This window comes from Sarcophilus harrisii, chromosome 1, assembly GCF_902635505.1.
Source record: "Sarcophilus harrisii chromosome 1, mSarHar1.11, whole genome shotgun sequence".
Taxonomy (NCBI): Eukaryota; Metazoa; Chordata; class Mammalia; order Dasyuromorphia; family Dasyuridae; genus Sarcophilus; species Sarcophilus harrisii.
Window position 1 is genome coordinate 657,617,842 of NC_045426.1, and position 13,504 is coordinate 657,631,345.

The 13,504-nt window shown below is 48.5% G+C and overlaps 2 protein-coding genes across 3 annotated transcripts in view; both read left to right on the plus strand.

Annotated features, from left to right (window-relative positions):
- The window catches only part of YJEFN3 (YjeF N-terminal domain containing 3), a 31,305-nt gene extending 25,899 nt beyond the window's left edge, over positions 1 to 5,406 (plus strand). For both annotated transcript variants that reach the window (XM_031947917.1, XM_031947918.1), the window contains exons 5-6: positions 1,235 to 1,385; positions 5,132 to 5,406. In XM_031947917.1, coding sequence (XP_031803777.1) covers positions 1,235 to 1,385; positions 5,132 to 5,331 — 351 coding nt within the window. In that variant the 3' untranslated portion in view covers positions 5,332 to 5,406. The remainder of the gene's footprint in view (positions 1 to 1,234; positions 1,386 to 5,131) is intronic.
- Positions 5,407 to 7,496: 2,090 nt separating this feature from the next.
- The window catches only part of CILP2 (cartilage intermediate layer protein 2), a 21,410-nt gene continuing 15,402 nt past the window's right edge, over positions 7,497 to 13,504 (plus strand). Inside the window, exons 1-2 of the mRNA XM_023496813.2 lie at positions 7,497 to 7,747; positions 13,041 to 13,142. Coding sequence (XP_023352581.1) covers positions 7,684 to 7,747; positions 13,041 to 13,142 — 166 coding nt within the window. The 5' untranslated portion in view covers positions 7,497 to 7,683. The remainder of the gene's footprint in view (positions 7,748 to 13,040; positions 13,143 to 13,504) is intronic.

Consider the following 13,504-nt stretch of genomic DNA (forward strand, 5'->3'; position numbering starts at 1 on the left):
AGTCTCAGTGGTGACGACTGGGAAAGGCATTACTGAATCACATTTCCTTTCTGCGTTCCTCTGGCGGCCTCTGGCATGTGACCTCAGAGCACCGGCCACCTCAGGGGCACAGCCACGCCTGGCGCCCACCACAGACGGGGGGGATGGCAGAGGGAGGGCGAAAGAGAGACCATGGGGTGGCCCGGAGGACATGTGAAGAGGCCCGTTCCTGAGCCTCTCTCCCATCCCTGTCCCCGGAACCTCAGCCACCCCCCGGGGAGCAGGCCAGAGGGAGGTGGCTCCCCAGGCACTTCTTGGTCCAAGGGGGGGAGGAAACCACCCTGTGAGTGATCAGGTGGCCGGGGATTCCTCAGTGACCAGGCTCACTTCGACCTGCCTGTGCCCCGATCCCTGAGGGGAAGCGCTTCCCCCCAACTCCAGGATGGGGGGCTCTGACAGGATGCTGCCCCCAAAGCCGCTTTTCCCCTCAATGCTACGCTCACCCCCTTTCCCTTCTCCCAGGGGCTGGGACCTGGTTATTCTTGGTTCTCACCCCAATCTTCTGTGGATCCTTGACTGTTTTTCCTCTGTCTGAGGTTATGGCTTTGCTCATCTTTAAGAGGGGAATCACTGAGCCCTGCTGAAGAGGTGGGGTTCGGGAGGAACGGGCGGGTTTCTAGACCTCTTCCTCTTCTGCTAGGATTTGGAATGGGGAGGGTGGATTGGGTGCCGGCATTGTGTGTGTGGGGAGGAGTGGGGACGGCATCTTACATATGGGGGTTTCTCTACAAAGGCAGAGATTTGCTCACGTGGAGGGTGGGCTGGGTGGGGGGGTAGCCTTTTTGGGGTGGGCCACTGACAGTCAGGGGGAGGACACATGCAAGTAAGTGTGTGTGCACAGCTGTGTGGGAGTTGGCCCTCCGTGAGCATATGTAGGGGCAGGCAGAGCCAGGCAGCAGGGTCATTCTCCCTGGGAGGAGGAGGGAGAGAGGGCCCCGATGTGGCCCCGATCCAGCTCCTGCTTCCCTTCCCTTCCCTACCTCCCAAGGTGGCCAGAGCTCGTGGGGCAGCATGGGAGAGAGGTTCAGGAGGAAGGAGCCTGTGGCCGTTAGGACAGGACTCCCCATGACAGGAGAGGGAATGTGTGTTTCCCCTTTCCATGGGTGCTAGATACTGAGAAAGGAGACTTCTGGCCTTACCCCCCTTTCCTTGAATTGGGGTAAATCTCCCCTGGTGTGGTCACCCCATCCTACAGGTCCAGCTGATCAACGACGCCTACAGCCTGGTGATCGATGCCATCCTGGGGCCCGGGGCAGAGCCTGGGGAGGCCAAAGAGCCCTGCACCAGCATCCTGGCCACCCTGAAGCTGGTCAAGATCCCTATTGTCAGCCTGGACATCCCCTCAGGCAAGGGCCTGCAGGCCTGGGGCCCCATGAGCCTCGGCCTGTGTGGGGGTGGCTGGGGGTGTGTGGGGGGGTGTGGCGGGGTGAGCCACCGCAGAGGACCTTGATGCACTGGGCCCGGCCCTAGCTTTTAGGCCCAGCTTCAGCCCCGGCTCAGCCCTGGGCCCGGCTCAGCGTGGTTCTGGTGGGGGACGGCTGGGTGAGGGTGTGGGTGAAGGCTCTCTGAGGTGGACCAGTGGGGGACACTCCTGCACTCCCAGCCGGGGCTCAGCCTCTCAGCATCCTTGAAGCGGAGGGAGGGCGAGGGGAAGTTGCCATCTGCTCCCCGCAGGTGCCCAGGCCCAGAAGGGTAAACACGTGCCCGCCTGCTAGTGGGCCTCGGCTAGCCCGGCTCAACCAGGAGACATGATGTAACTGAGCAAACACCCTGCTGGCCTGGCTGCCGCCTCGGCCCCGTCTGCTAGAGCCATTAGGCAGGAATCTAGGAAGGGGGAGAACAAACAGCCCCTGTCCCAGATGGAAAGGGGAAAATTCCCACCAGAATAAACGGAATGAGAGGCCAGGGCTGGAGCGGGCCGGGTGATGCCCTGCTGGGTGTGTGGGAGGGGACCCACCTTGTCTCCATTCCCCAAGCCTCCGTGCTTCCTCTGGCATTCGTGAAGAAGGACCAGGGTGTCGTGAGCCTGGGCTCGAGGTCAGACCTCCTGAGGCACTTCCTAATGAAGAAGGGGCCGGACTGTGTCGCTCAGAGACAAAAAGGTCTCCTGCCCCAGGGACTCCTAAAAAATCTGGATTCTAGTCCTGGGGGCACCATGGTCGAAGGCAAAGAGTGCTGTCTGTGGGCGCGGGGAACTCAGTTCAAATCCTGACTCTGCCAATGACTATCTGTGACTCTGGGCAAATCACTGACTTCTTTCTCAATTGTAAAATGAAGGAATAGGGCCCAAGGATTTCCAAGGTTCCTTCTATCTTTCAATCCCCACCCTATGATTCTGTGCCACTGACTTTGAGCTGGTCACTTCTCTTTTATGGAACCCAGTGATACTGTAGGATCTCTAAGTCCCTTTGGCTCTGACAGCCTGTAAGGTGCTTACTCCCTAAGCCCTCAGAGAAACCTGGTAGAACATGACACTAGAACCTGGGAGCTTCTTCTCAGCTCAGAACTCCCTGCCCCTTCCAGCTCTCTTACCCTTGCTCTAATCCAGGGGTCCTCAAACTACGACCTTCGAGCCAGATGCAACAGCTGAGGACGATTATCCCCCTCACCCAGGGCTATGAAGTTTTTTTATTTAAAGGCCCATAGAACAAAGTTTTTGTTTTTACTATAGTCGGGCCCTCCAACAGTCTGAGGGGCAGTGAACTGGCCCCCTATTTAAAAAGTGTGAGGACTCCTGCTCTAATCTGTTCATGTGTCAAGTGGACGGGGCAGAACAGAGACTGGAGCCCCTTCCCCGTCTGGAGGAAGAGCAAGGCATTGAACTTCAGCCTCTTCATTTGTAAGATGGAGATAATAACGTTGATGGTGTCTGTTTCATAGAGATGTGAGGTTCAAATGACAGTATATGGGTGAAGAGTTTAAAATGATATATGTGTGTTTATATACAAAATATATGCATATGTATATATATCCATATATATATATATATACACACACAATGTACATATGTAAATACACTATATATATATATGGTTGTCTATCTATTTATCTACCTAGCTTTGTGTCAGTGATTATTAGAAGGTTTAGCCTCCTTGGCTTAGACACCAACCTTTTTAATGCTTCTTATGTGAGGCAGACTAAGACCAGGTCAGAGTCGAGGGCTGCAGGGAGCAAGCCCAGAAAGGAAGGCGTTTGGGGGCAGGTAGAGCCATTAAGGACCCCTTACATTCCACCATCTATGTGCAGTCCAAGACATACTTCCTCTGTTGCCTCCATCAGAGGGAACAGCACCAAGAATTGTGTTGGAATCTGGAGCCCAACCAGTGGGGGGTTTGTTTTTATACAGTATTTTATTTTAAATTTTTTGTTTATTACACTGCTATCCTTTCCAAATACCACCCCCACCAGCTGCTTCACAACAAAGAAAAACTGTTAAGCAAAAAAAACCCCAACAAAAAAACAACTGACCAGAGACGGCAACAGCTTGAACCCATAGCTCAGAACTTCTTGATGAGAGGAAAGACATATCTGACCAGTTCCTTTTCTTTTAAAATGATTTATTGATACAATTTTCTTTGTAAAAATCACTAAAACTTTCTGGTGATTCTTTGGCCCCCCAATCCTCTCTCATTTTAACATATATATATATATATATATATATATATATATATATATACACACATGTATTTGTATGTGTATATATGTGTATGTGTATATGTGTGTATGTGTATATGTATAATATGCATATATATGTATGTAATGTTAAGGTTTTCAAAGTGCTTTATATACATGATCTTATTTGATTCAACTTAGAGACATAGTGAGAAATGGGTTCTTATTATCAACCTTTTACAGATGAGGAAACTGAGGCTTCAAGCTATCAAATGGCTTGCCCAGGGCTGAATAGCTAATAAGTGTCTGAAATGTGATTTAGTCCCAGTTCTTCCTGACTCCAACTTCATTTCTCTATCTATCAGCAAAATAAATCAACACCTTATCCATGTCTAAAAATGTATCTCTTTCTGTCGTAGTAGTCTCTCACTCTTTTCCAAGGGGCAGAAGATATATTTCTCTAATCCATCCTTTGAAGCCATGGTTGCTAAAACTATGAACAATAATCACTCTCTTTACCAGAGTCCTGAAATCTGAATTGTTTTCTTTTACATTATCGACAGTCATTGTTTAAATTATTCCCCTGGTTCTGATTATTTCATCTTGCATCAGATCATATAAGTCTTTCCAAGTTTCTCCGAATTCTTTGTTTCTTAGGGGTCAGTAATTATTCATTTTTATTCATGTACTGGCTTGTTCAGCCAATTCCCCATTGATGGGCACCCACTTTTCTTTTAATTTTTTTCTATTACAAAACAAGCTTTTATATATACATACATATGTGTGTGTATATATATATATATATATATATATGTGACTTTCCCTTTTGCTTTCCTTCAAGTATATGCCTCCTAGTAGTAATGCTATGTCACGATGGGTTTCCAGAGCTTAGTGATTTTTTTCCCCCTGAGGCAATTGGGGTTAAGTGATTTGCCCAGGGTCACCAAGCCATGAAGTCTGAGATCACATTTGAACTCCGGTCCTCCTGACTTCAGGCTGGTGCTCAATCCACTACCCTAACTACCTGCCCCGAGCTTAGTGATTTTTAAAAAAAGTATAATTACAAACTTTTCCAGATTTGCTATTTGTTTCCACTTGGGGCTTGTCTGGAAAAAGCTGGACCTGGAAAGTATTCTAGGGTGCTAGGAGATCTTTCTCAGAGAGTGATGATCCTGAAGCATTTTTTTTTAACCCAAAGAATTTTAGAATATCAGAATGGAAATACAACTTAGTTGAAGACCTCCACTCCAACCCTCTTATGTGACAGATGGGAAGATTGAGGCCCCAGAGAAGGGAAATAATATGCCCAAGATAATAGAGCTGACCAGTGACCAACTAGGACTAAAAATCTTTCCCTGACTCTCTTGTGCTAATCTACTAAACTCTGATCGAGATGGGAGCCTCTAGGAACTGGGGTGGGGTTGGTCAGGCCTGGTAACAACTTATCCTCTCTCCCTTTGGTTCTTTCCTCCTGAAACAGGATGGGATGTGGAGATGGGCAATGAAGACGGGATCAGCCCCGAGGTCCTGGTGTCCCTGGCTGCCCCCAAGAAATGTGCCGGTCGGTTTTCAGGGAAGTACCACTTTGTGGCTGGACGCTTTGTCCCTGATGACGTGCAGAAGAAATTCCACCTGAATCTGCCTGGCTACCCTGGCACAGAATGTGTGGTGGCTCTTTAATGGGACTGGGGGCCAAAGAGAACCCCTTGAATCTCTCCCACTCCCTAAAAAATAAACATTAATCATCTCAGACCCATCAGACTTCAAGAGATTCTTTCTTGCCCAGAGGATACTTGAGGGATAAAACAAGAGGGATTAAGACACATAGAAGGAAGCAGAGAGACTTTAGAACTGGCTTGGGGTGGCCCTGATATGGACAGGATCATAAGGAAACTGCATTGTCTTGATAGCTCAAAAGTAGGTGGTTAATTAATATATGGATCTTTCTCTCATTACCAGGAGGAAGCTGATGTGAAGGGAAAAATAAGCCTTTGTCTCATTCCCAGATAGGATAGAGTTGAAAGAGAAAGGTTCAGATGTACTTTACCAACCTAAGCTTAGTGATATCTGGAAACTTTGGCTAAGGGTGTCAAAAGGGATGATCCTCCAATTTGCCCATACAGAAAGCAAAAAAAAAAAAAGCTATGTTTGCTAGAGTCAGATCCCCCTGCCCAGATCCTCTCCCATCAATCCACAACCACCATGTGTCCATGTGACTCAAAGCTCCTGGATGGTCCTGGAAGCTTCCCAGAGGAGCAGAAGAATAGCAAAGGTGTCTCTACAGGACCCTGTCCTCCCATATGGGTTCTCCTTCCTCTAGTGTTTTCAGGTTCCCAAAATGCTTTCCTTACACCTCTAGAATTTAATGCAATAATTATGAACTCTATTTTACATATAAGAGAGAAGGCAATGACTCCCAGGTCAGAAGATGCCCTGGATAACTCCCCATGGCATACAATTTAGGGCAGATCCCCTTATTTCTAAGGGGGAACCCTCCCTTCCTCCATCCCCTGCTACAAGGATTAATTTGCACATATTTGACACAGTGTAAAAAGGCTCTCCTTACAACCAGCTACCCTGAAATGACTTTGACCCACTCCCAAGATTTCTTTATAGGAAACTCCCAGTGTGGAACTTCCTTCCACAGGCCCAGATTGGCAGATGTCTGTGATTTACTGTCTTTGAGGACTTGTTCATGCTCATACAGCTTGCTAGCATGTATCAGAGGCAGGAGCTTAATCCAGGTAGTCTTAAGGTAAGGCCTCCTCCAAAGTCATTACTTCTATGCCTTTCACAGGGGCTTCATACCCTTAAGATACTGGCTCAGAGAAGGCCCCTTGAGATAAACTGCAGCTGTCTCCTGGGAGGAGTCTAGAAATCTGTTCCCCATCTTTTCCCTGACAGCTAAACCATAGGCAGTGCAAGGATTATTGTCCCCATTTTACAGATGAGCAAAGAATGGAAGTGAGGGATGGCACTCACATTTGAGTCGGGGCTCTGAGGGCCTGGGTTCAGAACATGAGTCAGCTTTTTATGAGTTGTGTGACATAGGCAAGAAACGAAACTCGGTTTCTACATGAGTTCTTTTTCACCCAAGTGAAAATTGGGGGTGGGTGGTTGATTTTTGGTCCCTTCCAGCTCAGAGTCAATGATTCTTTTTGAAATGACTTCCTTACAAGCACAAAGTTGCAGAGTGTTGGGGCAGGCCTGGAACCCAAGCCGGGTGCTCTTTCCCGAACACTCCCTGTGTCATTAAGCCACCTGCGGGTGAGACACTCTCCGGGAGGGCGTCGAGAGGATGTGTCCAGGGAGAAGGGGATTTGCCCCAAAGTTTCTTTCCTGTCCCTTGGGGGGAAGAGGCAAACAGGAGAGGGCCACCAAGCCAGGACAGACCTGGGTGTGGGACGTGGAAGAACAGCTGCAATTTCCCTCAGCCTCCAGTACCACCTCCTTCCCCTCTCAACCTACCAGAGGATACGGAGAGCCCCCGCCTCGCTTCGGAGAGGCTGCGGCAGAGGTGGGGCGCGCTCATCTCGCACCCGCCCAGAGAGGCTCGGCCAGGGGCTTGGGGCCACACGGCCCGCTGGAGGTGGGGAGTGGGCAGCAGCCCCCTGGGCTAGGGCAGGGCCAGGGCCAGGCGGAAAACCCAGGTCCCCAGCACTTTAGCCTCCCCAGTTCTCATTCGGCCAGTCCCGGGGATGAGGGCTAGAAGGTGTAAGAGCCGTGAAACTTCAGAAATGAACAACTTTGTTTGAAAAAAGAAAAAAAAAAAACCACCCACATCCCAGAGCCACCCTAACGTGGGGAAGGGGGGAGAATTGGGGCGGGGCTAGCGGGCGGGGGAGCAGGGAAAAGCGCGCTACTGCCCGAGCGCAGCCAGAGGTTCCCAGGTCTCAGCCAGGAGTTCCCAGGGTACCGCGGCGCGCGGCGGAGCACAGCCGGGAGAGGAAGGGAAAGGAGAGGAGCCGCCGCGGGTCGGGTACCGCCTGGAAGCGCGCCCAGCTACCCCCGACGGACAGCCCGGTCCGGGCCATGGCGGCTTTCCTGCAGCTCCTGTGTCTGGGCCTCGCCGCCGCCCAGCTGGCGGGAGCCCCAGGTGAGAGAGCTGCTTCAGCCCTAGCCCATGCCCCTACCCATGCCCCCTGGCCCTGGTCCTGCTCGGGAGGACGCTGGCTGCGCGCAGCCTCTGCGCCAGCCGCTGGGCCCCGGGACGGGGCTGGGACTGGGGTAAACGGGTAAGCGGGCCCGAATCCCGCTGGCCCGGACCTTGTGCCTCGTGCCTCCTTTGGCGCTCCCCTCAAACCTCCCCCCTCCTTACATTTTTCCATGTACCTCTCCCACTGCTTCCCCGGAGCTCCTTCTGAAATCCCTGCTCCTGCTACTTGCTCCCAGGTGCCCGGCGCTCTGCGCCTCCCAAGGAAGCTAGAGTTACCCTCGAACCCTTTCATCTGACAGCTGAGGAAACTGAAGTCCAGAAGGGACTTGCCTTTGCCTTGCCTTTATCTCTTACCTTCTGACCAGGGAGATGGCGTGTGGGGGGGGGGATGGACCGCGGGGGAGGGGGGTCTGTCTGATGTCTTTTGTCCAAAGGCTCTGTCTTCAGCCGGTTCTACGGTTCTGTCAGTCGCTTGGGGGAAGGCATAGATGACACATTTGTTAAATCTGAGGGCATAGATGCTATGCTTGGCAACTGCAATTCATGTAAAAGGGAGGAAAAAAAAAGCCTAAGCGCTCTTAATTGACTACAAACTCAAAACGAGCAAGACTGTGACATTAAGAAAAAAATGCTTACAAGTTTAGGCTGTACAAATGTCCAATGACCAGAGGGAGGTTAGGGCTGTATCTGTTGCCTTTTGTTGTGGTCATACCCTGTCTGGAATATTGTATTTAGTTCAACAGTTTGAGAAAGACATTGCCTAACAAGTCCAGAGGAAATTTACTAGAATGGTGAGAAGGCTTGGAGAGCCTTCTCCTTATGAAGATCCACTGAAAGGACTTGGGGGGATTTATCTTGGAGAAAAGAAGATTCAGGAGCACCCCTTTTTCAACTGTCCAATGGCCTGTCATGTGAAAGAGATGTTTAGATTCTCCGTAGCATCAGAAGAGCAAAATTAAACACTACAGATTTCATTCCCATTCCTTTTTTTATTCTCTATCTACAAGGAAATCCCTTTTCTAGTTTATTTCCCCATCACTGGAAGGGTTAAATAGAAGTTGGATGATTCCCTGGCAGGGAGGTCATAAAGAAGATTCCTGCCCTGGATGGGAAGTTTCTCTAGAGACTTCTCAGTTTCCTTCCAAATCTGAGATTATAAGCAGAAGAGGTTTGAATGAGGGTGGAAGAACCTTTGGTCAAAATTACTGATCTCTCAGACATATGAGGTGCTGTGGAAGATACTGAAGTGAGTGAGAGTCAGCCCCCTGTCATCAGGAAGTTTTTAATCTAGAAGATGTTTATGATATATAAACCATTAACTAGCATGGAATGAGATCTGAGGAGAAGACAGGGATAGATCGGAGGGAGAGCAAGCCAAGGGACTCACACTGTAGGATATCTCTGGGATACATAGACACCTATGACACTAAAGTTCAATCTCACTGTATCAGCAAAGGGAGTGAGAGGCAGGCTGAGTTAGGACAGAAATAGGAGTAGGACAGAGTAGTTTCCTTACTAACAAAGTCAGTCAGAGTTTAAACCTTTGAAGTTCTCTCTATTCTCAGAGATGAAGAGTCAGACTCCACTTTTCCCTTACTATCCCTGGCAGTATGATACCCTAGGCTCTGTCCATAGAGCCCCTCTTTCAGCTTCAGGTTGTCCCTGATTCAGGGTAATCATGTACTCTCGTGTCCCTGAGCTCTCTTTTTGACTGGGTTACACTCCATCCATCAGAATTAGAGTGCTAAAGATTCATTTTTAACTTCTCATTTTACAGATGGGGAAACTGAGGGCTAGAGAGGGGAAGGGAAATGCCAAAAGTCACACAGAGAATTAATGGCAGAACTGGGATCCCTCTGATTTATCACAATAGTTTTATGAAGTAGGTTGTTTAAGCTTTGTCTCTATTTAACAGATTGGGAAGCTTTGGCCCAGAGAGGGGCCAGCTGGGTGGTGGAGCGGATAGGATTCTGGGGAGTCGAGAAGATCTGAGTTCAAATGATGCTTTGCATACTTCCTGGATGTGGTCCAGGACAAGTCACTCTGTTTCTTCAGCTGTAAAATGCCACTCAGTGGTAGAATCAACCCTGAAATTCAAGTCTCCGACTACGAAACTCTGTACTTTCCACTGAACTGTACAACTTCACTCTCCCTGCCTCTCTTCTTATCCCTTTATTTCCCTCTCCTCCTTCCTACTATTCTTAGGGCTGAGTTGAGAATAGGCTGGAGGAGAAGGGGTTGGGAGCTAGGATACAGGGCAAACTAGGCACCAGACATAGAGTAGGGCTGAAATAAGTTACCCTTTTATGTTTAGAATAAAGGGTGTGGCTCCTAGAACAGTAGTGGTCTTAGGGTCAGGATGAAGGCTAGTAGGGTGCTTTTAGGGGACTAGGGGATCCTAGGCAGCTGGAAGCTAGATTTCTAGGTTCATAGTTAGCATGATAGATTCTTAATCAGTAAAACCTGAGTACACATTCAGACCGAGAGTTACTAGATGTGTGACTCTGGACAAGTCACTAATCTCTGGTCTTTCTCAGTTTTTCCATCTGTAAAATGGGGATAAAAATAGCAACTGCCTCCCAGGATTGTAATAATAATTGTGTTTTGCAATCCTTGAGGTGCTATATAAATGCTGGTTCTCATCATCATCACCATCACTACCATCACTATTATTGCTGTCACCCTCTGTTTCCATCTTCCCCATCGTTCAAAATCTTCCGAGCCCAAATCCTACCTTTGGATAGTGGTATCCAGGAAGCATCGGGCCACAGAGGGTTAATGGACTAGTTTGGCAGTCACTTCCAGGAGTGGGACCCTGCCAGTTCTGGTCCCTGCCCTGTCAGAACCCCCGGAAAATCCTAAGCCCCAGACCCAAGCCTTCAAGGTTTCCAGGAATAGAGACAAAGTGTTTATTGACTAGGGATGACTCACTGGTCCTGCCAGCCAGGCCAAAGCAACCCCACTGCCCTCTCCCTCCAGCCCCCGCCTGGTGTCCTCCCTGGAAGAGGGTTGTCTCCAGGCATGGTGCCTGCGGAGGTGGAAGCAAAGTCGGGAGTTTCAAGAGGAACTCAATTCAACCCCTGGTCACTAAGCAGACTGCCTGTGTGTTTTTCTCTGGGCTTTGATTGACCGGGAGGGAACGAGTGATAGAGAAAACACCATGTCTGCCCTCTGAGGGTCACGGTCTAGTAGCTGATGGCATGGGCCATCAACACCTAGGAAACATGGGAGTGGGACCATGAGAGTGGAGCCAAAAGGAGCTCAAAGGGATCCAGGCATTCCCAGAATTTCAGACTCATGGGATCAAAGAAATGGGAGAGTCATTTCATTCAACTGGTACTTGAACTTGGAAGCCCCCATGTGAGATCTCCACTGAGAATCATCCAGCTTCTATTACCTCCGAGGACAGCCCTTTCCATTTGGGTATCACTTTCACGATTAGGAGTTTGCTCTGAGATTCAAGAGTGATATTTGATTTTCTGCCATTTTTAAGTTGTCTCCAGTTCTCTCCTCTGGGGACGAGCAGAATGAAGTAACAGGTCTCATCCATGATCTGCATCTGCAGATGTTTGAACAGAGCTATCCCCTCACCTCCTTAAGGTTTTCTTCTTCTTCTCCTTCTATTTCTCCTCCTCCTCCTCCTCCCCCTCTTCCTCCTCCTCCTCCTCCTCCTCCTTCTCCTCCTTCTTCTTTCTCAACTTCTTCAGCTGACATTAAAAGTCCTGGGAGTTATAAAGAGAATGAATTTCAATTAGTCAACTGACCAAATAGCAAAGATTTGTTAATTATCCATTATGTGCCTATGCTAAATAGGTGTTAAAGATACAAAGAGAAAAATGAAATAACTATTAATGAAATTATTGTATTCTATCAGGGAAGACAACATATTCACATTTAAATATATACAAAATATATTGAATTAGGGGATGCTGTTATTATTGCTAATGTTTATAAAGCTCTGAGAGATTTGCAAGGTGTTTTTCAGTTATTTCATTTGATCCAAACCTGTGGGGAAAAGATGATGAGTTTTATTTTGGACTTGGCCGCTAGGGGCGCGACAGTGCAAGGGCTCTGAGTCTGAAGTCAGTTTTTCCTACCAGATCTAGTCTCAGATACTTTTACTAGCTGTGTGATGAGCAAGTAATCTAACCTTTTTTTTGCCTCAGTTTTCCCATCTGAAAATGGGGATAATAATAGGACCTACCTCCCAGGGTTGTTGTGAGGATCAAATGGGGCAATCTTTGTACCTGGCATATGGTAATATATATTAGATATATAAATATTATATTTTTTATATAATATTATATGATATTATATATAAATATTAGCTGTTGTTATTGAGTTGAAGATGTCTAAATAAGCAGTTGGAGATGTGAGACTGAAGAACACATTAGTGGGGCTGAATAAGTAGATTGGAGAATCATTAGCATAGAGAGCTAATAAGGTCACCAAGTGAATTCATATAAAGGGAGAAGAGAAGTGGACACTCCCCTTTAGCAACAGTAGTTAGAAGGCCTATGGGAACTTTGTGGGAGGTGGGGAGGCTCAGTGTCCTCCCCTCATCTTGTCTTTTCTTGCCAAGGACAATTGGGCCACCCTTTGCTCCCCCCTTCCTTTTGCTTCACCCATACCCTTGGGACCCAGGAAACTTCTCAGGTCCTATCAGACCATATTAGACTGTCCCACTTAGGCTATTCATGCAAAAGAAGCTCCCTTCCTTCCTCCCTCTGTCTATCCTTCTCTCTCTCTTCTCCCCCCAAGACCTGAGGGAGGGAGCCCAGAAACTAGAAGCACCTCCCTTATCTTCCTTCCCTACCATATTCCCACTTCTCCTCCGGATCATCCAGGGGTTCATTAAAAACCCTTGGGGACTGTTTGTGGCACAAACAGCCAATCAGTCAATAAACATTTATTAAACATCTATGTGCCAGGAACTGGGCTAAGTGCTGGGGTTGGTCCCCATCTTGGAGAAGCTCATGATCCAATGGGAGAAACCAGGTGCAAATAAAAATATACAAAGCAAGCTATAAGTACGATGAATAAGAGATGATTGACTGAGGCACCAGAGGCTAAGAGGGTCTGGGGAGGAATTCCAGTTAAAGGTGTTTTATATTCTTTCTTTCCTGGACTCCTGGCTCTTCTCTCTTTACTTGTAATGTGAGAACTGCTCCTCCAAAGCTGAGTAGACACAATGACACAAGAACCAGTAAATAGCCATGTTCCCCCCTCACAGAGGTTCTGCCCAGGGAGGATGCCCAAGGACCTGATCTTGCCCCGAGTCTATCTCAGAGGAAGCTGGCCAGGCGTGCCCTTTCTCCAGAGGACAACATGGAAGGTGAGCCTGGAATCCCCTTAACAACGAGAGCTTTCCTGGGTCTGGGAGAGAAGGGTGCTGGGAAGAAGCCTCAGAGGTGAGAAGCTCTGTGCCCTCTCTCCCTCCCTGCTGAGATCTTTAAGCCAAGGTGAGCTCAGGCTGGCAGTGCCCCTAGAACCTTTTTAAGAACAAGGGTTATTTCTCTCCCCAGTTTTCACCCCAGCCTGCGAGGCATTAATCCCGCATGAGCTGGGATTCTAATCTGTGGCTCTCCAGTTTGGCAGGTCACAAATATTCTGGTGAATGAACACAACCGAGCTAGGCAGCTGGGTGGTTTGGCAGATAGAGACTGGTCAGTGTTTTGGCAGATGGAGACAGAGTTA